General features: G+C 42.0%; 1 protein-coding gene across 2 annotated transcripts in view; it reads right to left on the reverse strand.

Annotated features, from left to right (window-relative positions):
* PCP4 (Purkinje cell protein 4) overlaps window positions 1-24,798 on the reverse strand; it is a 69,421-nt gene that overhangs the window by 19,388 nt on the left and 25,235 nt on the right. The window contains exons 2-3 of one of the 2 annotated variants that reach the window (XM_038380337.2): window positions 24,735-24,786; window positions 18,945-19,007 (exon numbers count right to left, since the gene is read on the reverse strand). In XM_038380337.2, the coding sequence (XP_038236265.1) occupies window positions 18,945-19,007; window positions 24,735-24,786 (115 nt within the window). The remainder of the gene's footprint in view (window positions 1-18,944; window positions 19,008-24,734; window positions 24,787-24,798) is intronic. The other variant, XM_038380343.2, reaches the window with a different exon arrangement.

Raw genomic sequence — 24,798 nt, forward strand, 5'->3', positions numbered from 1 at the left:
TGACCAAGGGCAACAACTGAAAGTGGGGTGTGGTGAAGGGAGAGGCACGTTAAAGGAACCTTTGGTTGCTGGACTTAAGAACCTGAGGCAAAAAGACACTGCCCAACGAACTCTGGGGTGGGAGTTTGGCTCATGGCAATTCTTATGTTCTGTGTTCTCATTTATAGCAATGCTTTATATTTTGAAGAATAATTCTTCTTAGATTTCCCTTTAGTTCTTAACCAGCCATTGGTTGGGTTCCAAATCAGGTTATCATTCATAGAATAACTGTAGTCATAGAAAGATGATACAAGATTATGAAAATCAACAGTAGATTGGCACCTAACTCCCAAAAGTCCCTGTGAAAATTTCAACCTGTATGACCAGCAGGTAGGGGTGCTGTGGAGAGGGGTATATGTACATATATCTCAGGATACATTCACACTGAAGCTGGCAATATACTTTCCAGCTCACGTGGATGTATCTACGCTATCTCTGATCAAGTTACCATGCTAAAAAATAAATAGAAGCGTAGCTAAGATGGCACAAGCATGTGTGGACAGGCTCATGCTTGGGGTGGCTAGACCCTCCCGCCACTTACATCTGCACAGATACGCTTCTATTTTTAGCATGCTGGCTCTACAACAGTTATGTCTCCTTGAGCTGGTAATTACACCTCCTGCTCCAATGGAGACAAACCCTACACTAAAACTGGTCTGATTTTATCGAGGCCACCAGATAAAGTGATCAGAAATAAATTTGGAAACATATTTTAAAACATCTTAATAACATTTATCATTTCTGAACATAATGCTGGGAGTGGCCATCTTGATGAACGAATAATAGCAGCAGTAGATAGGGCTAATTCCTACATGCCTGCACTCCTGAGCTTTAGGGATTCCAATGAAATGAGCCCTGCGATTATAACCACTCCCAGTTTTGGTATCACAAAGCCCCCAACCTCCTGCCCCTTCCGTGTTTTTCCATCTCTAGTTGAGACACTAGAAGCATGAGCGTCCCCTGGAAAAGACTTACAGAACCTGCTTTACGGTCATGGCCCCTGTGGGTAGGCAGGTTACACATTGCCTGCCCTGCTTTTGCAGGCCAAGTCACCAGTCTGTGAAAGCATGGGAAGGAGATTGTGTGGGAAAGAGCAAGAAATCTAAGAAGGAAACCTCCTGAGTCCTATTTTGAATACTGTTTTCTTTCTTGGGGAAGGAGGGAAAAGGTGTCATTTCCTTATGTAAGCCATGTGGCCTGAAACCTTAGGGAGAACAGAGCTCACGGCTGTCACCTGTTGGTGAAATAGAAGAGCAGCCCAAAACTGTTTAAGAGCTGGCGATGGTCAGGGCCTCCACTAGTGAGGGTGGTCTCTCCTGGCATCTGTAGGAGAGCGAGGGGAGTTGTCCAAATGAACTAGGCCTGGTTTTAGTTCCATTTTATGTGGCTGTTTGGGACAAAATTGGTTAAAATTCGCTTAAGTTTTGCATTTTGGCGGCAATAAATTTGCAATTGAATTTACAGGGAGATACGAGCACAAGACAGCAACATCGAATGTGCCTGGGATCACCCTAACCGAGAGTGCTGTCAGGCACAGCTGGGTAAGGGAGTCTGGACAGCACTGAATAAGGGAGAGTGAAAGAGAGAAAATGTTCTTGGCTTCTGCTAGAGCTGCCTCCCTGCTGCTAAGCACTTTGTTAATGGTCTTTAACACAACTGATCCCTACCTGAGAACTTGGCTGGGATTGTTAAACAGTGGACGCTGCAGACTGGTGGCAGCTCCGAGGTTATGGACAGTGCACAGTGGCACTGACAGTAGTTTCAAAGTGACAGGCGGCTCAGACCAGTGGCAGCACCTTCGAGGGGATGGACGATGTGGAGCAGTGGCAGAACTAGACCACTTAGGTTGAAGCCACAGAGAGAGCGACAGCCCGCTTTAGGGACTCTGTTGCAGGACTACCCACCAATTAAAGCTGAAATCACCCCAGCTGGATTAGGTAGCAGAGACCTGGAAGCAGCCCAGGTACACTGAATTGGTCAGGCCAGCTGAAACTCACCACCTGATGTCAGTGAGCCCCTTCTTGCCACTAGAATGCTCTTAGGGTCACACTGAGGCCAGAAACACCAGTTTCCATCTTCTGCGGGGCAGAAGCCTGACCTTTCCTCTCCAAGACAGACCTTGCTATGGCCCTTCGTGCTTTTGTTACTAGTAGACTAACAGCAAAGGTCTCCCATAAATTTCAGCTAGTGAAAAATACTTGCCTGCTTTCTAAGCAAAGTAGCCTGATGAATGTATATGACTCTAGCACTCTGCAGTAACTACTAGTAAGTAGTCTTCTGGCTGATATGCAATGTCCTGGCTACCTCAAAACCCAAAATGACCTGGACTCCAGCTAGCTCAGAGATCATCTCCCCAATTCTGAACTGCCATATATCCTGTGCTTGTGTGGAATGTTTAAGCTAATGGTTCAAAAAAAAAAAGGGGGGGGAGCTGAAGGAAACTGGAGGCAGAAGCCCTGACCTTCCTGTATATTCCAGCTGAGGTAGCCCTAAAGCTGTGATTCCAGCTGAGGTAGCCCAGTCACATGTAATTCCTCCTGCAGCTCCTACTCCACACTCTCTGCCTGTCACAGGCACCAGGGGTGTGTTCAAGGAAAACAGGTGTGACCAGGACATCCCAATGTCCTGGCCATCCTTGGCTGCTACAATGGAACCTTGGGGAGATAAGCAGCCAGTGTAAGTTAACTTATTTTTCTGACTGTTCAGATTTGTATTGGGAGTCCATCCAATAGAAATTAGCCCAGGATCAAAAGATAGCAAAGGTGGCTTAAAGCTCCCTTGTATTTGTCACTGTCAGAGATTCCCCAAGTTCCACCTGACCACCTTCACAAAGCATTATAAGACACACCTCTTTCTCTGGGCTTATTGATAAGTACTAGTTCCATTTCCTCTGTTGTTTGGTCTAGTGGCAGTGTCATCCAATTGAAAATTTTGTTGCTGAGCTGGGTCAAGGAGTGGTAGCTTCTCATACTATACATAGAAGAATGGTTTTTGCTTTTAACCAAGCCATACACAGTGCATGCAGGTACTGCGGTGCCATGTAAATATTTATAACAACTAAATGAAACACTGATATGTGTAAACTACAGCTCAGTATGAAAAAATCTGCAAGTAAAATATCAGCATATAGTTACTCTTATAAAAATGAAATTCATTTGTGTCTAGCAAGATAAAATTATAATGAATTAATATGGTTTGAATATACAGTGAATTGCAGCTTCTTCGTAGAAAATATTTCATAAGTACAGGAGCAATGATGATCTTTTACTCAGAGAAATCCCATCAAGAACTATTATAACAAAGCAAAGCTAGTCTGAACTTCAGACTACAAAAGACAAAGGTCATGATGCTTAGGAAGTTAATGCACCATTAATGTGCAGTATAACTGAAGATGTGCAGGTAAAGAGTCTCTGACCTAGATTTTGTGTGATAGAGAGAGGCACTTGTTCCAATACATTCTCAAATATGAGGGGTAAGGGGAGATTTGTGAAAGTAGAAACTATCTGGAAGAAATTATCCATTCATGATTATAAAGGCTAACACTCTGCCATTAACTGGTTAGCAATTTGAGATCTTTAATTTAGATTAGAACCTCAATTGCTTTTGGACTGACTAGAATAGACAAGGAATAAATTCCAAAATCATGTATAAATACATTGTATCCCTGGATATGAGCCCAGCTTTTAATATGTTTGAAATTCAAACATGGCTATTTATTTATATTGCCCCATATTTACTGTTACTAATAAAGGGTTTTATCAAGTGTCTATTATGGTGTATCAGTTGTTTCACTGATAACTAATCAAGAATTAATAGTTTCCATACTCAGAGTCTGATCAGTAATCTATGGGACTATATGGATTATTAAGACAAATATAAGGCTGATGGAATTCAAAGTGCAGAAACAGAACTCAAATATGTAATTTATTGTTAATTATTACTATTAAATAATATTATCATTGCACACAATTGCTGGAAGTTCTGAGCTGCCAGTTCCACACTTTAGTGTGCCCACTATCTCCTCACACAAGCACCTCTGTTCCCCCTCTCATGGTGCCTCTTACACCTGCAATGTCCTCCCGGATTCTGTATATAGCCAAGTTTCCTCCTCTTCTGAAAATTCTACTTGAAAACCATGTTGTTTCCACAATCCTTCCTACTCCCACTCCATTGCTCTAAAATCTGACTCAAGTAAAATAAAATTGGAAATAATGTACGAAAGCTAATAGCCTCAGAACCTTCTCTTATTGCATTATGTTGAGCACCGGCCCCTGTCCTGCAAACATTTACATATGAGTGGACCCGCTGAGTTCAATGGAATTATTCATATGTGGAAAGTTATTCACATGCATTGTGTGTGTGCAGGATTGGGGCCAGAAATAGTAAGCTCACCAATCTCACTTTGTTAAATTAACAACAACAATAATAAAAATAGCACCGGGGGGTGGTGGTGGTGGGTAATTTAGTGCTTATAAAAATGAAGAAATGAATATATTGGACAGAGACCAGCATAGTGTGGGAACAAATTTTTCCTGTACAAACTTTCCACCACATTGAAAGGCAGTATTATGGGTAGGCCACTGTGAAAGGTGCCACATCCATTAAGGAAAGCCACTCTTCTCATTGCCATGGTGATGCCATCTTCTAACTAACTTCTCTGTCCCACTTCAATCCTTCAGCTGCATCAATACACAGGGCTCACCCTGGCCAGTTCTCCCTTCGGCTGGCTCTCTAAGCCTGTGAATCATCCAATCACTGGCAGCAATCCCTTGGCATGATGTCTTCCAGCATGTGCTTGCCCATTCTCCTTCAACCACACACTTATACTCCCAGCACCTTCCAGCCTACTCCTTCTGGCCTCTTTCTGTTCTCATACATTACAGTTTAAGTCACAACCCTGTAGTTCGCCTTTTTCTACTTTTGTATATAAAGATTCACATGTATTATAATGGACTCAGTCACGGTTTTGCCATGAGCGCCAAGCAAAGGACATCCATGGTTGCCCTGCCCCTGGACCAGACCAGAAGGCAGCTAGTGACTCTGAGTAGCTGTGCTTGTCAGTGTGGTGAGAGGGGTGATGCAGCCAAGGCTCTGCCCACTTGCACCAGGGCAAGGGCTGTAGCAGCCTCACTAAGGCTTCTCTCTTTCCCATTCTGTGCAGTTTGGGATTAACGTAAAGGGGTGCTAAACACAAGCTGAGCTGCCCTCTGAACCTATGTCAGCAGCTGGAAATATGTAGTTTCCCACTTAGCTGAGTGCAACTATTGGCTTTGGGACTCAGATGCAAACTTAGTATCTTTTGTGCTGGTTACTCCAGTACCTCCTCTAATGGAACATGGTAAACATTGGAAAGGATTTTGGGGTACATCTGGACCTAAAAGTGATCATTCAATGACTGAGAGGGGGAGATAGAAGGTGAAAAAAACACAGGTAAGTAGCTGGAAGGTCACTGAGTCAAGAGGGAATAATGGACGACAGGACCAAACATGGGGTGAATTGGAACATTGAATCTCTTCTCTGTCCAGGACACCAGTTCAACTGGAAATAGCCTTGATTTCAATCCAAACCTGTAGCACTCCTGCCATTCGGAATGCTGGCACTCCCTTGAGCAGGGACTTCCAATTATACCAAATTACATAGTGATTGTAGAGCATCAGGCTAAATGCATTATGGCAGCAATGTGCTATATATTAGAATCATAAAAACCTTTGGAAGATGATTAATAGATTATCAAATTATTAACAGAAGAACTATATAAATGGGGAGGCATTTTTCATTTCCAAAAGCAAGTCTTCTGGGGGGAAAGAACAGTACTATGAATTAGTTTATGTAGTGAAAATAAAAGTGATGTTGCTGCTTTAGAATGTACTGGTAACTAGTGTTGTGTACTGATTTCTTTCCTTCCTCATTTTTCACTTCCACTAAATTAGAGTTGCTGAGCTGCTCCACTTTTATCAGGCTTTTTAGACATATGCTGTTAGGGGTTTTAAACACTAAGAATGATTTCATTTGCTAGTGTAAATCAACCTAACTCCATTGACTTCAATGGAGCTAGGTTGATTTACACTAGCTATGAATCTGGCCGTGACTCTCCATATAAACTCCCATAGAGTCCCGAAAGATACTGGGCCAAATTCATCTCTGATGTAATGCCATTGACTTCACTGGGATGAATTTGGCTCATACTCCTGTGTCAGCAGCAAGACAGAATCCCAACAGTGTGTGTGGTAGGAAGGTTTTTAAATGTTAACACTGTCATTTAAAAGGAGCAAGTCAGTAGGTATCTGGTATGTGCCAATCACAAGAAGCAGTCTCATTGCTTCTGGTGTGTGGTGAAGCAGCACACGGATCATTATAAGCCAACTTCAAAAAGAAATATGGTACTTGTCAAGGGAATAATTTCAGTGACGCCCTTCCTCGCTAACATCTGACAGGAACTTAAATGCATTTCTGAGTGCTCTAAGCAGCAAAAACTGATGACATGTCCAAAGTTTCCTTTATTTCAATGTATAACTCCTGAAAAAAAAATGCCCACCCTGGGCTCTAAGGCCCAGATTTTTAACCTTGCAGTGCCCAACTGATTTAGCAGCCTAAGTCTCATTTTCAATGTGATTTAGGTACTTGCATGTCTAAGTCTCACTGAAAGGCAATGGGACTTGGGCTCCTAAGTCAGTTAGGCACTGCAATGTTATGAATAGCAATGCCTAAATACCTTTAAAATCTGGGCCTAAGTGACTGACATAATTAAAAGTACAAATGAACTAAGACAGACGCTCACCCAGAACAGATTCAGTCACCACGAATTACTGGTGAAAGCTAAGAGGCAAAGAGCGCAATGCAAAACCAGAGTGTTACAGAGGAGAGATTGAGAGAGAGGCACTTTCTGCTCTAATTTCTGAAATACAAGGGTGTGTGAGAAAAGACAGTACTTGAGAAGCAGTGAGGTCTAATAGATAGGGCACTCAACTGGAAGTCAGGTGACCTGGATTCTATTCTTGGCTCTATGCTGACCTACTGTGTGACTTCACCTCTGTTTCTCCACCTATCCTTTGCCTGTCTTCTCTATTTTTGGGGGAGGGGGAGAGCAGGGAATCTTGCTCTGTGTAGGTACGCCATCTAGCACAATGGGGCTCCGTTGAACTAGACACTACCATAGTAATAATAATATAATGAAGCTAGCCTTGATCCTTCTGTAGGCTGCCTCCCACCCGTGTGCTGTACAGCCACTGCTGTTCTAATTTTCTCACTTGGTAACAACGAGCCAGGATTTCCCATGGAAAGTGCTTTTTATGACCCTCATTTTCAGAAGTGCACTTGGACTTTTGTGTGTGCCTAACTTGCAAGCATGCAATGGCCAGTAAGCATTTACAGAGTCACATGCACATAGGTATGTATGCATTCAAATCTCCAACTTGCACACATGCCTTCAGTATTGAGCTCCCCAAAGTGTGGCTAATTTTTTTTGAAAATGTGGACTTATCTGCTCCTCTGTGCCCCATTTTAGATTTCTTCCAAATACATCCATACACACAAGCACAAGGAAGCAAACACAAAAATCTGTATAAACTAACCAAGTTATTGCTCCTGCAGACTGGAAAAAAAGAGAGAGACAGAGACAGTTATTGTTATCTCTATTTTTAAACACTTGGAAGGCACTCAGAGAGTATGATGTTGAGGGCCATATAAGTACCTACACAGATAGATTTGCTGCAGGAGCATCAGGCGTGAGGATTTTTTTCTGTCCCATATGTTCCAGCTAGCTGGCTTTCTGCTAAGGGTATTTGAGGGGGCCTTTAAAGGAAGAATGGTAGTAATTTCTTTCAAAAGGTTTAAAATTTCAAGTTGAGTTTGGGGACTTGAAGTAGTTCTTGTATGTTTTTTATTCCCTTAGGGACTTCTGAGTTTGGTGTGCTTGTCTGGGAACATTTCATCAGATGAAAAAGGAATCTTTCTGTTCCAGTGTGTCGAGTTTGGGGTTCTTGGGGTTTTTTTAAACGGTGTCATTAAAAGGCACATCAGATAAACCCACACACACTTTATATACAATGCTGTATTCTTAGTGTTAGGGGATGTATTTATTTGGTGGAGTCACTGCAATCCATTATAAATGATACTAGAACTGAAAACTTCCTGTGCAGAGAGGGAAGGGAACTCTGACCAGATTATACAGTTAGTGCTGTGCTGATTTACTTGATGCAACTTTTAATAAAGTACTGGTTTAGAAATCATGTGGAATTGAGAGTTCTCTTTATTATTTGATAAAATATTCAGCTGCAATGTAGCAATAAAAAGCAAAATGACACTAGACACATCACAAGAGCAGTAGCTTCTCTCCCAGATGCCATATCAATTTTTTAAATCATAGATTTTTTTCATATTTTTTCTTAACATTCCTTCAGACAGTCCTCTCCAAAAAAAACCCACATCATCATTTTGTGTATGTGTGTGTCATTTCAGGAGGTGTGAATTGTATTTCATGCACACAATAAAAGTTGTGTTAATACTAAATAAACAATATATATATGCAATTGGTTTTTGGTTTGAAAATTTTGGAGAAGATTCTTGACTGCTGATTTCTCCCTCTAGGTAATTAAGCACACAGCTTATATTATTATTATTATTATATATTATTAAGCTCCTCTGATCAGAAACTGTACCTAGCCTTGAGCCTCGGAAGTGGAAGCTCACCTAGGAGAGGAAATGCAATGCATGTGTAACCCCCTCACACATGATGGAAGATGTGAGAACAGCCTAAGAGTCCTAGTATAAAGGACAAGATTGGCTATACCTAAGATATGCTGGCTGAGGTGAGGAGATAGGAAGGAGGAAGACAGTGGGAGACACTGAACATTCAAGTTGGGGGATCAGATCTGATGACTAAAGAGTAATAGTCATGGGGAGGACATAAATCTATAAAGACCTGTTTCGTTGGGCACCTGGTTACCTGCATGACTGGCTCTCCTCCTAAATGCTGTCTCAGCAGATAAGTCACCTGGAGTGTTGTTTCTACCATCCTTAGATATGAATGGCTGGTGGCTTAGTATAGGGCCCTCAACTTTGGATCTTGCTTCCCACATTGGTCTGAAAGAGACTGAGTTTGTTGACCATTAGAGCATGATGCAGGTCCCACCTGTACTCTCAGTGTGCAACTGTTGGAACGATATATGTAATGTATGGTTAAGTTAACTATGGCAGAGATTTAGATACTTTTTTATGCACACTTAGTTAAGGTGTATTACTGTAACTGATGTCCGTGTGCCTATGAATGTTCTTGAGAGGGGTATTTTTGCAACTTTAAGAGGTGGGGCTTGGACATGAGGCCAAGTTCTGTGCTGACTGGCACGTCATGCATCCCGATTGACATCAGCTGGGCTGTAAAGGGTGTAAGGTGGTGCAGAGTTTGACTGCTGGAATCTGTGGATCGGAAGTGGAAAGGAGGAGGAAGGTATATGTTACTGATTTGGACATCACATTCTGGAAAACACCACTTCTAAGGAGAGGACACTGGTAAAATACAATGATGAAAACAGGTGAGGACATTTGTACTGCATGGTCACTTTCCCCTGCCACTCTACCTATAACCCAGGAAGCTCAATATTAATTAGTTTCAGACACTGCCACCTTACCTAACTCATTACTGGTGCCATGGGGTAAAATACCAGAGAGAACCTCAGTCTGGAAAGGATTTTTTTACATTAATTCAGCAAATGCCTGCCAGACCTTTTTTCACATGAACAGTATTAGAGAGAAGGTCAAAATAAACAACGCTGTAGTATATAATGCAGTGTGATAGCTCAGTCACTAACCTCCCTTGTGACAAAAGGATATGGCAACTATAGCTAAGCAGATACTACAAAACATATTCCATGAAAATTCAATTTGAATATGTAAACAAATTAGCTTCAGAGATGTTCCCTTCCCTTTTGAGTTCATTTTCCACAAATAACAAGGTTACTTGCAGGACAGTGCCCAGAAATAATAAATGGTGAGTGTGTATTGGAAAATGTTTGTGGGAAGTGAATTTTGAGTTCCTAAACACAAGTATTTACCCCTTAATGCCTACGGGCCCCAGCCAGGGATTCTGGTGCCATTGTGCTCTGCATTGCACACAAGTGAAAGCAAACATGATTGATTAGTCTTTTGGACACAGCAATTCTGTAGTTGTCTCTGGTTCTCAAGCTCTTCTACGTTGTGCAATATCTCCCTAAGTCCTTGTCTGGACAATGCTGTTACAAAATGGACTGCTGACTACAGTGCATGAGAATAGCTGGTTGGAGAGTTATGATGGATGTCTCCATGCCTATTAATAATTCACACAATGATGCGAAGCACAGCATGATGACTTCTTCGCATGTGTTGTAAATATGGCATATAAGCATGCATATTTCAGTGAGTTCAAACTGTGTTATTTCAGATGTGAAAGAAGAAATATAGATAAAGACTGAAACTGAAGTGATGGAATGCAAAATAACCCATACCTTGAGTTCATTAAGCAAAACTTCATTTGTGGCCATGGCATATCGTAACCCTTGGGAACTATGAGATCCAGACCACAGTTCCACTAGCATCTCTAGGGACACACTCTGAAGCAGAGACCATACATCAAATGAGCAGGTACTTGAGAAAGGAACAGAAAGTTGGAAAGAAGAATGGCATTTGTTAAATGATCACCCTAGCCCCGCAGGATGGGTCGACTCTACCTGCCAAAAGAGTTAATGCAAAACTGTCCGACTTTTCTCTTGATTCAGTAGCCCCAGAAAGCTGTCATAATCGTCACATGAAAGTACGTACAATTTGTAATTGTAGTTATTCATAATGTTTGATGGTGAGGGGCTCTATTAATAGCAAAAAAGGATGTTTCCAAATTTAAAGACAGAGCCCACTGGTTCTGATGCAATTATTCCCCTGCAGAATGTGCTAGGTTATAAAGAGCTGTTTGTATGGTGGCAGCTTGTAAATTGTGTAAGAAGAATGTAGGATGATGTGAAATTAGGTGAGCGGTGACAAGTGCTGAGCTATGGAAAATCTCTTTGTGACATCACAAGACTAGTAAGCACAAGAAGGCCATGCACCTGGAATGGATAGGAAATAAGTAGTACTTCTTTGGTTACTATTTTCCACTAGAATAGAAAGGACACTTAAAAACACACTAGACCAGATTCACCAACGTTGGTAAACAAAATGTAAATTACACTTCCTTGCACTAGACTGGCTCCATGTGACTCAGGTCAGATTCATACCATGAGAGGGCAAATGGTGATAGCATTTCTGTCTTCCACCATGAGGGAGAAGCTTTAAGTTATGGCAGGGGTGCCGTAGCAGCTCTGCTAGTAGAGACTGCTGAAGGGATACCATGAATCAGTAAATCCCCTGCCAATTGTGGCAATGCTCCTTTCTTAGCCAGTGCCTCCCACGGTCTGAGCTGTGCCTGGCCCTCTGTACATGTTCCAGTTGAGGCTAGTAGTTTGAGCTGCTTTGAACCTTCCCACTGCTGGGGGTGTATGCATGAGTTTACAACAATTGAAGCTAGTGTAAACCAAAGCTTAATCTGTCTGATGCCTCGGAGAGCAGTGCTACAGTCCAGTTAAACATTGCTTTCTTGCTGGTGTCCTCAGTTTATCATCTCTTGTTTCCCTCTTTCTATGGGCAGACTGGGGACCTTGTTCAAACAGTGGCAGATGTGCTGAATAATGAGGACATCAAACATGCTGAATTCACAGGTAGCTGTGTTTAAGATAATATGCTAGTTCAAGTCCTGCAATGAAGACAGATATAAATTTAGGGCAAAAATTTCAAACATGAGTGAATACATTTTTAGGTCCTTAAATTCATATTTAGGCATCTAAACTAATGTGGCCTGGTTTGCGGAGATGCTGGGCACTACCAACTCTCTCTGAAATCTGTGGGGAGATGCATCTGCTTTCCGCGCCTGTGCAAACCTGACCATTTTTATTTAGGTGCCTATAGGGTTTAAAAGGCTAGCTTTAGGCATCTATATTTGAAAAGATTACTAATGACAAAATATCAGTAAAACAGAGAATGATTTTTTTTCAATTTTCTGTGTAAATAGCACAAGCAACCTTGTCTCCTAAGAACATTAATTTATTGTGCCATTTTCCTCATAATCATTTTATTCTTCCCCACTCTTGGATAACAAGCTGACATACTGTAGCTTCTTAATAGCACTATTGTAAATATTGGCCAAAAAGGTTACTGGGGCCTTGTCTAGAGACCACTGAAGTCAATGTGAGTCTTTCCATGGGCTTGGATCAGGCCATGATAGTATCACAATGGTAAAATGTCAGTCTTCAGCATGACTTGATCATAGCCTGTAGAAGAACACTAAGCCAGGACACGGCTATTTACAATTGTCAGGTGAGATAAATGTCTTTAAGGATCTAATTCTGCTGCCACTGAGGTCAGTGTGATTTTTGCCATTGAGCTCCAGCTGGGTGGTATTATTATTTAATATTTCTATTATAGTAGGATTCAGAGGCCCCAAACCAGGTCGGGGGCCCATTATGTTAACTGCTGTACATACACAAGAGGAGGACATGGTGTTGTGTGTTATACAGAGAATTGCCATCTTGAAGTGTTCTGCAGAGAAATCCCATCCTGTTTTGCACAGGTAGCCTGGGAGAAGAGGCCTTTTTCTCCACACCCTTCCCCGCTGAACCCACAGAGCAGTGTGATAGAGTACTAAAGAGAGCAGCAGAAGGGGAGTCCTACTAGTGCACCATGTTCCCACAGGGGTCTTGTCAGGTCCCCAGTTTGTTAGGAATATGATTTGTGCACACGCTTTCCCTCTGCTACGAGCCATCCTACTCTGCACTGTCAAAATAGTTCTTGGAACTAGTCCGCACTGCTCCACTCCATCCCTCCCCAAATCTATATAGCTCACGCCAGTGTTAGGTGCTGGGAGGGGATCTACTGCCTTTTCTGAAGCCCACTTTCTGCTGTTGCTCTTCTTCAAGAACCAAGCAACAGGGCCACCGCAAAGCAGGCCCAGATGAGTGAATTTGGGGCTGTGACTATATTACTAAGATGATAAAGGAAGCTTCCCACTGGGAGATTGGAACATGAGAAGTCTCAGCTGTGGAAGTCAAAATTAGATGTTGCTACCAAGATAGGGTTGCCATCTAGTGGAGATCAAACAAGAATATACTATCATTAGTATTTACCAAGATGTCCACTACTATAAAAAGGAGTCTTTAACATAGATTTCATCTCATTGTCTGAGTTGTGCTGAGAGCAATGCCATACGTGCCTTCAAGGAGAGAGAGTGAAAATACAATGGTTCTTATGGTTGTTGTAGAGTTTTGCAGTTTCCGTTCATTGAAAAATGAGCTCCTTGTGATTGAACATAGAAGCAAAGTCTGTTGTGACAGTGCTGGAGTGATTCATAGATTCATAGATACTAAGGTCAGAAGGGACCATTCTGATCATCTAGTCCGACCTCCTGCACAACGCAGGCCACAGAATCTCACCCACCCACTCCTACGAAAAACCTCACCTATGTCTGAGCTATTGAAGTCCTCAAATCGTGGTTTAAAGACTTCAAGGAGCAGAGAAGCCTCCCTCAAGTGACCCGTGCCCCATGCTACAGAGGAAGGCGAAAAACCTCCAGGGCCTCTTCTAATCTGCCCTGGAGGAAAATTCCTTCCCGACCCCAAATATGGCACCCATATGCTCAGGGTTTAGCTGATCAAGATTCACCAGCCAGATACTACAGAAAATTCTTTCCTAGGTAACTCAGATTCCATCCATCTAATATCCCATCTCAGGGGATTAGGCCTATTTACCCTGAATATTTAAAGATCAATTAATTACCAAAATCACATTATCCCATCATACCATCTCCTCCATAAACTTATCAAGTAGAATCTTAAAGCCAGATAGATCTTTTGCCCCCACTGCTTCCCTTGGAAGGCTATTCCAAAACTTCACTCCTTTGATGGTTAGAAACCTTCATCTAATTTCAAGTCAAAACTTTCTGGTGGCCAGTTTATACCCATTTGTTCTTGTGTCCACATTGGTGCTGAGCTTAAATAATTCCTCTCCCTCTCCTGTATTTATCCCTCTGATATATTTATAGAGAGCAATCATATCTCCCCTCAACCTTCTTTTAGTTAGGCTAAACAAGCCAAGCTCCTTAAGTCTCCTTTCATAAGACAAGTTTTCCATTCCTTGGATCATCCTAGTAGCCCTTCTCTGTACCTGCTCCAGTTTGAATTCATCCTTTTTAAACATGGGAGACCAGAACTGCACACAGTATTCTAGGTGAGGTCTCACCAGTGCCTTGTAAAATGGTACTAAAACCTCCTTAGTGATGTGTTGCACGAGTGTTATACATTTGTACAAAATGAAGTTAATAGGACTGCAACTGTCCCAATAGTTTTGCTTATAAAAGTTGGTAGGTAGGGATGCACGAGCTTGCAGTAAGAGACCAGAGGGGCTTGAAATACCTGCAGACTTAGTATTGTATTTCTACCAGTAGAAAAAAAAAGGAAATGGATAGATAGAGGAAGCTGATAGAAACAAAGCTCTCTGCTTTGATCGTAGCTTTCTGGCTGCAAATAACAGGAAAGTGAGGCTTTACACTGGGGATGGGGGTAGTGCTCAAACATTTAAAGGGACAGGACATCACACTTAGTACCTGTGGATCCAATAAAAATACCTCTAAGAAAATCAAACTTGTGTAGAACTCAAAAAAGGTGTTTGCTAATCGAATAAATTAATCTTCAAAAAGAGCAGCTAGAACCAAACTAAATCTTGTCCCATCACCATGCCACTGCAATCAGTATGTAAAGTATGAAGAATAAGAAAATGAAAGGAAAGCAGAACAAAGAAATGGGCTTATTTGTCCCACAAAATGCCCTTTCTTTATTGGAAACTGTGATGGGGAGTAAAGGGGTTAATGTGGGCCTGAGAGGCCAGTTATGTTACCTGGCTACTTCTGAAGGGAGAGGCAGACTTCACTGATCATGAAGCCCAGCAAGGCAAGATTAGGCTGGTTAGTATAAAGCCAGGAAGTTGAGAGCAAAAGAGGGCTGCAGGGAAGGAGTCTGGAGTCACTCTCTGGGAACAGAGAGATGGTGAGGAGAACACCCAGGGTGGACAATAAACCCTGGGATTCTAGGTCTGAAGGAAGGGTCAACCCAGAGAAGTTAAGTGGAGGAAGCCCAGGAAAACAGCAGCAAGGAGTGGGCTTATGTAGATCTTGGCTGCCAGTTATAGAGTCCCTGGGCTGCAACTCAATGCAAAGTGGTATAGGATCTGGATTTGGAACGGAAGACTGCCTGAGATGGCATATGGACAGCTTGTCTGGTGGGACCTTTGTTATCCCAGAAGGAGGGGGGGGTGGAACTATATAACCTGACCAGAGGGACAAGTAACAAAAAGAGCGCACCCCATGTCACGTAGAGAGAGAAGGGTCACAGACTCAGTGAGAGTAACCAACAAAAGGGGGCACCAGATGGGGCACAAGCTAATTCACAGTCCTAGCCACAAGGAGGCACACTTGTTTCATATAAACCTTTCTAAGCATATGACACATCAACAAATAGAACAGCAACAACATGCATATTGACAGGTTTCAGAGTAGCAGCCGTGTTCGTCTGTATTCGCAAAAAGAAAAGGAGGACTTGTGGCACCTTAGAGACTAACAGATTTATTAGAGCATAAGCTTTCGTGAGCTACAGCTCACTTCATCGGATGCAAATTTTTCCACCAAATGCATCCGATGAAGTGAGCTGTAGCTCACGAAAGCTTATGCTCTAATAAATTTGTTAGTCTCTAAGGTGCCACAAGTACTCCTTTTCAACATGCATATTGTTGTATATTTCTGCTATGGGCCCAAAATTCACTTCCCACAAACACTGCATGAACACCACTTCATCTGCACCAGTGTCTGCAAACAGGGATCTGAACATGAATCAAAATTCCACTTCTAATTCATCAGAATGCTTGAAAGTAATTATTTCTACGGTTCACCCAGTGCTAGTCTCCAGTAGCTCTTCCTGATCCTCTGAACAGTTAGATCATTGGCTGGTGGAGGAAGAAGGGCAACGACCAAAGTTCCCTCTAAGTTGCGCAGCCATGCAGCAAGCTATAAAGGGCAGTGCAGGCACACAGCCACAGAGGGCTGGAGAGGAGAGAGGTAGAGGGGTGGGTGAGGAGGGGAGCAAGCTGGGGCATGCAGGGCTGCCGTGGGCCTCTTCCCCCAGCCCCAGAGCTCCTGCTGCCTGGAAGAAGCACCTCTTCCCCGGAGGTGCTGCCGGCAGAGAGAGGGCTGGAGGGAGTCCTCTGGCCCCAGCCCCAGGGCAGCCTGCCTGCACCCCAAACTCCTCACCCCCACCCCACCCCAGAGCCCCCACCCCCAGCCAGAGCCCCCCTCACCTCCCAACACCCCAACCCTCTGCCCCAGCACTGAGTCACCTCCTGAACCCCTCGGCCCAACCCCACCGCACATCAGCTCCATATTAGTGCACATAACAAAATTCATTCCGCACGTGCATGGGAAAAATTAGCAGGAACGTTGGCAATGACTGGTTTTTAAATGCCACTTTTTGAGCTGTTTTCTTAGCATGATTCCACAGCTGGACAGCCTTCGATAAAGAGAAGGGGTTTCTTCCTTTAAAATGGAAAGCATCATGTCAACACTGGAGAGAGCATCAGCGGAGATAATGGGTGGCAGCAGCAGCAATGGAAACATGCTTAGGATGTTGACATTTTCCAGACTTCCAGCCGAAATACATTAAGGAGGCTGTATAGCATGTCTAGGTATGTGTACAATATACACACAGCTTCCAAAGGAATAATTCACATTTGCTTAATTAACTAGGACTACCTGCAATACATAGTTTATGGAACAAGATCTAAAGTTGAGGTCCAACTTTCCTTTTCATAAATTTGCTGCCTCATGTTTTGTTTAAAATTCCAAATGGGAAATCAGATTGTCCCTGACCCTCATGCAAGTGTGTGGGGTTGAGATGGCACAAAGGACCTTCACCCATCTCCCCAGGAGCCCCTGAACTTTGTTTCATAGACAGGACACTCTTTGTTATCATTACATTACATAAAAAATGTAACTGACACCAAATTTGCTTACATTGTACATAATATATAGTCAACACCACACATAAAAATGTTTCGTTTAACTAAAGATCTTATTTACTTTTGAACAAACCCTGCAGTCCTTATTCAGACAAAATTCCTGTTGAGATCAAAGGACAGCAGGATTTGAGTCTCTAAGTCTATATTAGTTTAGGAGATTGGACAGTTTTATTCATGATGAAACACAAAGAAAACAATCTCAGTTCACAATGTGCTGAAACAGTAAAGAAAAAGAACTCTCCAATAACCTTACCAATAACTAAAATATTTTCTCTGATATCCTTTTAGTTAACTTGAGGACATGAATGACTTTGCTGTGTGTGCGAACTTGTGCAATGAAACAAAATCTGTGCCTAATGAGTCAATGTGTTAAAAAACCCTAGCAAAATATGTATTTCTCTTTCTTCTTTAATTTTTGTTTAACTGCATAGTTTTAGAATATTTGGAACCTAGGGTACTGATTTCATTTCACTATAACTTTATATAAGCAACACTGATGGGAAAGTCATCTATCCTTAATAGCAGAGTAAAACAGAAATGACTTCTCAGGATGAGTTAATCTCAAGAGGTACAGAGGTTCACTTCAGAATAACAAAATTGATAGGCATATCCAAACCTTATCTGAACAATCCAAATCTCTCAACACTGAGGAAAAATGGGCTTGAAATCTTGTGAGAACAGGCTTGTTCATGCCTTTTTTCAATTTTTCCTTCCTTCAGTTAGTCCACAAAGTGGGTGAGGTGATATCTTGTATTGGACCAACTTCTGTTGGTGAAAGAGGCACGCTTTTGAGCTTACACAGAGCTGCAGGAACCGTTGCTCTTTTGATTAGACTTGGGCAACAAACTTGAAATGAACAATTTATTTGGTAAGTTTGGTCCTTTTCCTGTTCATGAATTATCCACAAGCTGACAGTGGCCCCATTTCTCAGCTGCATTAAAGCAAGGCTTGGTTAAAAAAAATCTTCAGAAGTGCTTATTGATGGATAATTGGGTTTTTAAATAAGCAAAATTTTTGCTTTCTGCAGAAAATTGAGTTTTCAGCCATAAACTTTCAGGGTGTTGTTTGATTGGTGGAGTTTTTGTTTGTTTTTGTTTTATGAAAAGTTTTCCATAGGAAAAAAAGAAAAACATTTCCCAACCACCTCTACTTATAGCAGCTTTGTGCTTGTGATAAGGTATAAATCCCTTTTTGGCACTGAAAGGGGTAAGGAGAGCTGGATATTCAATTAGAGCAGCTGGAGTGGGGACCAGACCCAATTAAATAGGAGTCTTAGCTGGGCAAGGAGCTGGGTGGTTACTATAAAGAGAGGAAGCCCAGAGTAGAAGGGGACTGCAAGGAGAGACAGACAGAATTCTGCAGTCCTGCTTGTAGCATTAGAGAATGGAGAGACTGGCAGGCTGAAAGAAAAGGCCCAGGGGAGAGTCTGTAGAGAAAAATCAACATTTTTTAAGATTACCTCCACAACTGAAGGCTAAATTAAGCAGCACAAAAAGACACTTTATTTAGGCCTATACTTCCAACTTAGTTATTCTCATACTGGAAGATATCTGGAAATGAAAAACAAACACAAATACAAGTCTGGTTTTAGAAAATGAAAAGAAAAAGAGATTTTGTTATTGCAAGCTATTTCGAGATCCCTGAAACTATTATGTTGTAAACTTCCTGATCAACCCCTGCAATCTGAAGTAGAAAGCCAAGAACTGCATCTCAGTTCAGCAAGCATGAATCTGTTGTTGTGTCATGATTAAGTCAGGAAAACTATTAGTGCAGTACCACTGAAATTTTACCTGTAGTAGTAGCTGATGATATTTCCAGAGAAACTTTGCTTGAAACCAGCACAGCTGAAGACCCTGAAGATAAGCCACAAACCAACTAAGCCAAAGATCCCACAGATGATCTTAAAACAAAAACCCAAAGACCCTGTTGGTGATCAGGTCAAAGCAATCTTCCTGATGAAACAGGATAAAAGTCTAATAAAAGTCACGTTCAAGAATCAGTTTTATCAACTGAGCAACTGTGTATGCTGATATGGACTGGTCCTTGACGGCCCACTAACAGTGATATGCCAAATGAACAGTTTAATTTTTTTTCCTACAACCCACCATTTTCCTTTTCATTTTACAGAATGAAAAATGCACTTTATGAAGATTTGCATATCAAGTGGCTAGTGTGATTAAACATGGATCAAGGCTTAAAAACTGTGATCTTTATTTTTCCAGAAAACCATGTTCAACTTGTTTAAAAATTATTGTAAATGCTGGAGTGAACAGAATTTCTTATTTCAGATTCTGCATATTGTCACTGTGTTGAGTGTTCGAGGATACAGAAACTCAAAAATCAACTTAGATAACAGGTTTTAACTATTGAAAGAATACACTAAAGTCAATGTCTGTTCATGGAGGACCAGGCAATATACTCAGTCACCTGTGGTAGCTCTACAGCTCATGAAGGGTCATAGTATCAATGCATGTTTTGATAAGGAAGCAAATGAAAATATCAGGAAATGGTACGTACTAAAAATATTGCTTGACACAATCAAAGCTTTAGCTATTTTAGATCTCCCCTTTCACAGCCACAGTGAAGCGCTGGAGAGTAATAATTGTGGTATTTACTTGCCAGATGTAATACAACTTTTTTCCCAACATATTAGTAACACCAAGAGAATCAAATATTTGAACACAACAATTACTTATGAACTTAAGTCTTTTAACATCAAAAGCCAGGAGGCACATACTTAATAGCTGTAAATTAGCTGTTTTTCACTGTCATTGTAGATGCAACCCTGGATATTAGCTATGTTGATCAAATGTCCATTTAGCTTCACTTTGTTAGTATTGATTATATTGAAGGAAAAAAGTAGATATAAAAGAGCATTTTCTAAGCTTTGGGGCAGTAAGTGAGACAGGCACTGCATCCTTGTTTGACTAGTTAAGTGATGTTTTATTCTGGAAGCATGGATTAGACTCCAAATACCTAGCTGGACAGGGTTACAATGGGGCCAGTACAATGAACCAGAGCTTGTGGAGGATTCCAAACAAAAATGAGAGAGTTTCTTTCAGGAAAGGGAGACAAAGTGTATGCAACATACCAGGGCCAGCTCTAGGTTTTTTGCTGCCCCAAGCTCCGAGAGTGCAACTGCACAAGGGGGAAAAAAAAAAAAAAAAAAAAAAAAAAGGTTGGCCGAAATGCTGTCCCTTGAAATGTGCCGCTCCAAGCATGTGCTTGGTTTGCTGGTGCCTAGAGCCAGTCCTGCAACATAGATTCATAGATCCTAAGGTCAGAAGGGACCATTCTGATCATCTAGTCTGACCTCCTGCACAGTGCAGGCCACAGAATCATACATCCATTGCCCACCACATCACTTTAACCTAATTTTGGTGCATGCTGATGAAGATAAGGCTAATTTGGACCGGAAGGTTGTCTTTTCAACTTTGCAGGAAATATATAAATATTTTGCAAAATCTTCCTGTCAATGGGAAAAACTAATGCTTAAATCTAAAAATAATTTTTATCTTCAAATTCTTGCTCAAGAGAGCAGTTTTTCAAAGAGAAGAGGAACTTGATGACTTTTAGACCCTTGAAGAACTTGACAGCATTGATGAAGCAGATGAAATTGAACAGGCTTCTGAAGAATGACGGAGGCTGTGATGGGGTGTATTCCCCACACTGGCCCTAAGAGGGTAAATCAGGCCAGGTAGGCCTAATTAAACAGCAAGTAGGGGAGAGATGTAGGCTACAAGAAGGCTACTAATTAGAAGCAGAGTCAACTGGGCAGGAACAGGAGGGCCTGTATAAAGCCCAGGAGCTACAAGCAGCAAAGGGGGAGGGGAGCTGCAGGGAAGGAGTCTGCAGTCATTCCCTGAGTGGAGGGAGAGTGGGCTGTGTGACAGTCTAGATCATTATGTTCACCACTTTTACAAAACCATGATACATTTTGTACGAAGTATGCCTTGTAAGCTATCATTTGAAAAGTCATAACATGCTCAACATTATTGTCCTGCTAAAATGGGTATCAACATTGTATGTGAAGTTATAAGATTCCACTATGTATCATTGCTGTGACATGCTCCAAGTTTAAGAAAAGTAGGTCCAAACCAATTTCATAGAAACAAAGCACAGACTGACACCAAGGCAGGTCTTAAAAGACTGTCATTTGCTTATGCGGCCATTCTCTGACGGGGGAAGGTGTGAATAACAAATCTACATTCCATCACAAGGATGGTTCAGACGTCACACCCACAAGAGCCTGTTTGTCGCCTGCACCCCCAGCTGGAGGTATTCCTCAAAGAGGGGAGAGTGGTATAAGAAAGAGAGACAGTAGCCTCCAATTCACCTTGCTCTCCCCTCATATCTACTCATGGCAGCCACAATGCTTGAAAGACAAAGAAAGCATCATTGAACTGGCTCTAAGGCTTTTCAGCCAGTACAGACTGCTATAAAACATATGGTGAAACAAGGCCTCTTTGCTTTCAAGTTCATTTAGCTTGCCAAGTTAGGTATTAGCTTGCATTTTACTCTTTTATTTCTTTTGTAACCAGTCCTGACTTTTATGCATCATTTCTTGTAATCACTTAAAATCTATCTTTCTGTAGTTAATAAACTTATTGTTTTATCTTAACCAGTGTGGGGGAAACTCCATTTGGGGTAACAAGGCTGGTGCATTGATGAAATGGCAGGCTTTATGTGAGCTTGCATTGTTCAGTTGTGTGCTGGGCAGTACAAGACACATATTTCTTGGGGACAAGACTGGGACTGGGATTTTGCTGGTCTCACCCTGTAGGTGAATTGCAAAACATTCATGTAACATATCTGGGAGTGATTTTGCATGCTAGAGGATGTGTATTAACTGGCCAGGAGTGGGTGTTCACCAGTAAAGCAATGTAAAAGGCATCCAAGGTTGGAGAACTGAGAAGACACAGCTATTCAGCAGTCCAGATTGTACCCTGGGTAATGTCACACTGGCAAAGCCAAAAAGGGTGGGGAGCCAGTTGTGTAGGAAGAAACCCAGGGAAACAGCAGCAAGGGCTAAGACAGTACAGGCCTTGGCTTCATATTATAGGTCCCGGGGCTGGAACCCAGTGTAGAGGGTGAGTCTGGGTTCTCCTACCAGCCACTGGATAGTGTCACAGGGCGTTGAAGATGTCAGCTGGACAGCAGGTCTGGAAGGATTGCAGTTTCCCCAGAAGGGGAGGAAATCAGTGACCTGGCTGAAGAGCCAAGCCACAAACCGGAAGCTGCTGCTCTGAGAGTGCAGACAGAGAGAAGATGGATACAGAGACTGCTGAGGAGAGCACAGCACATGGCAGAGCTAATCCCCAGGACAGCCAGGAGGAGGCACCACAAGGGTTGAAGGAACCCGTAACAGAGACCTTTACATCTAAAAGGCACTCTGCAAGACTGAATGGGCAGCTCAAATGAAAGCCATTGAGGTAATGATAGTAAATTTTCAGAGTACAACTGAATGCCTAGAAGATGAAATTGTCACTGAACACAGGAGTAATGAGGACATATGTGAAGCAAATGCAACTTGTCCTTTATGGATTGGCTGTTCTATCTCAATCGGTTTTGGTGGCATAGGATCTTAGTTATCAAGGCTGAAGCCTCTGGAATCCTTCAGTCAAAGAAAATTGACAAGTTCCATGTCCTCTGGACATTTGAAAGCACAGTGAATGAGCTCAGAAAACTCAGATCTGAAGGAAATTATAAAAGAACCTCAGAACAGGTGGGAAACAATGTGTTTTGAAAATGCAAAATATTCAAGCCACAGGAAGAGACATGTATATCTCATAGATGATGAATTTGTGCACAATTCTGTTAGAAGCAAAGGAAATAGGTCTTAAATAATACGATCAGGGAACTAAAATCTTGATGTTGGTTTCCATTTGGTTTCCTCTGTCCCCGGCAACTTCAAAATATAACTTTAGAGGGGTTAAAGGAGGAAGTCCTTAAACTCATGGGAAAATTAATTTTTCTTTAGACTTGGTTCATGAGATTATGAATTATTTTACAAAGGAGATGGGAGTTCAGTTTGTCACTTGGAGTCCAGAGCTACTTGAATATCATAGTGTCAAATTCTCTTGATGATGTTTTACCAGTAATGGAAATGTTGCATTGACTCTCTCATTACACCAACTGGAGTGGCCAGTATTGAACATGCAATGAGCACAATAAGACATGTCAAAAACTACATGCGTTCAACACTATCACAGACAGGGCTTAGTGACCTTGCTCTCCTTGCAATTGAGAAAGACAAGACACAAGGTTGGAGCTGGACAGCATTATAGTACAATTTGCCAAGGAAAAGCATTGCCAGGGTGCAAGGTTCCAGTAATTGGAAATACGTAAGCCAACACAAGTTGGGTGAGATACCACTTTTTTTCAGGCCTGTGATTTGTTTTATGGGGTTTTTTAAACTGTTTATGTTTTAAAAAGCCTAAAGTGATATGGCAAGGTGGGTGAGGTAATATCTTTTATTGGACCAACTTCTGTTGGTGAGAGAGACAAGCTTTCAAAACGACACACAGCTCATCTTCAGGGCCTGTGACATGATGTCACCTAACCATTGGGCCACATGCTGCATGTTTGCTGACCAGGCTCTGACCCTTAAATTTGCCTCTGGAAGAAGCCCATACAGATATCGGGGGTGTGTCTGAATAGACCTTGCCTGCTCACTATTGAGTCTCTGGGTTGGAACCCAGAGGACAGAGGGCCTAGGCTCACCTGCCAGTCACACAGGAAGGTGGCATGGAGCCCCTTGATACAAGGGGATAAGGACTTTTGAAAGCCCTGAGACAACAGCGTATAAGAAACATGGAGACCAGAGAGGGCCTAAAGACCTGATGTAAAAACATTAGATTTTTGTTTCTTGGACTCTATTATCCTGGGAAAGGTGGGACTATAAGTGACTTGCCTGGAGAACTGAGTCACAAGAAAAGGCAGACTGCCACAGGGTTGGACTGTCTGTTGGCAGGGAGTGACAGATGAGGAAAGCTTACTATGCAATGCCATGCTACAAGGCGGCAAGCCAGCAGTGAGTCAACTCTTGTACAGCAGCATTCAAATGGCACGAACCTATCCTTTCTTGCCCCCTTTTCAGTGTCCAGCTCCCCAGAAGGGCATGAGAACCCGCAATTACATGGTCCCCAAAATAAAGGCACAAAGAGACTATTGTTGATATGAGCAGTCCTAGCACAGCTGGCTTGTCTTTACCCACCTTGCTCAGACATATAGCAGACACTGATGACCCAGTCCATAATGTTGAATTACCACTAATTTCCTTGTCCATGATGCCAAATATTTTGGTACTTGATTCTGTTTTCACTTGTACCAGTTTATACCCATATAACCCATTGACTTCAGTAGAGTTACTCCTGTTTGACACTACTGTAAGTTCAAAATCAGGGCTCTGGTACTCACACTGAAATGCTAAAAACATAAATAGGAAGACAGCAATGACAAGTTTTCAAACTGATGCAAAGGGAAAGGCTGATGTATGTCAATATTGTAAATGAAATATTTTGATACCAGAAAACAACTTGGCTTGATATTCTCCAAAATGAAATAAAATCTAGGCTTACCATTCTCACCAGATGTCTTGTCTTTTCCATTTGTTGCTCCAGTACCTTGTCTCTGAGAGAGAAA

Source organism: Dermochelys coriacea, chromosome 1, assembly GCF_009764565.3.
Source record: "Dermochelys coriacea isolate rDerCor1 chromosome 1, rDerCor1.pri.v4, whole genome shotgun sequence".
Taxonomy (NCBI): domain Eukaryota; kingdom Metazoa; phylum Chordata; order Testudines; family Dermochelyidae; genus Dermochelys; species Dermochelys coriacea.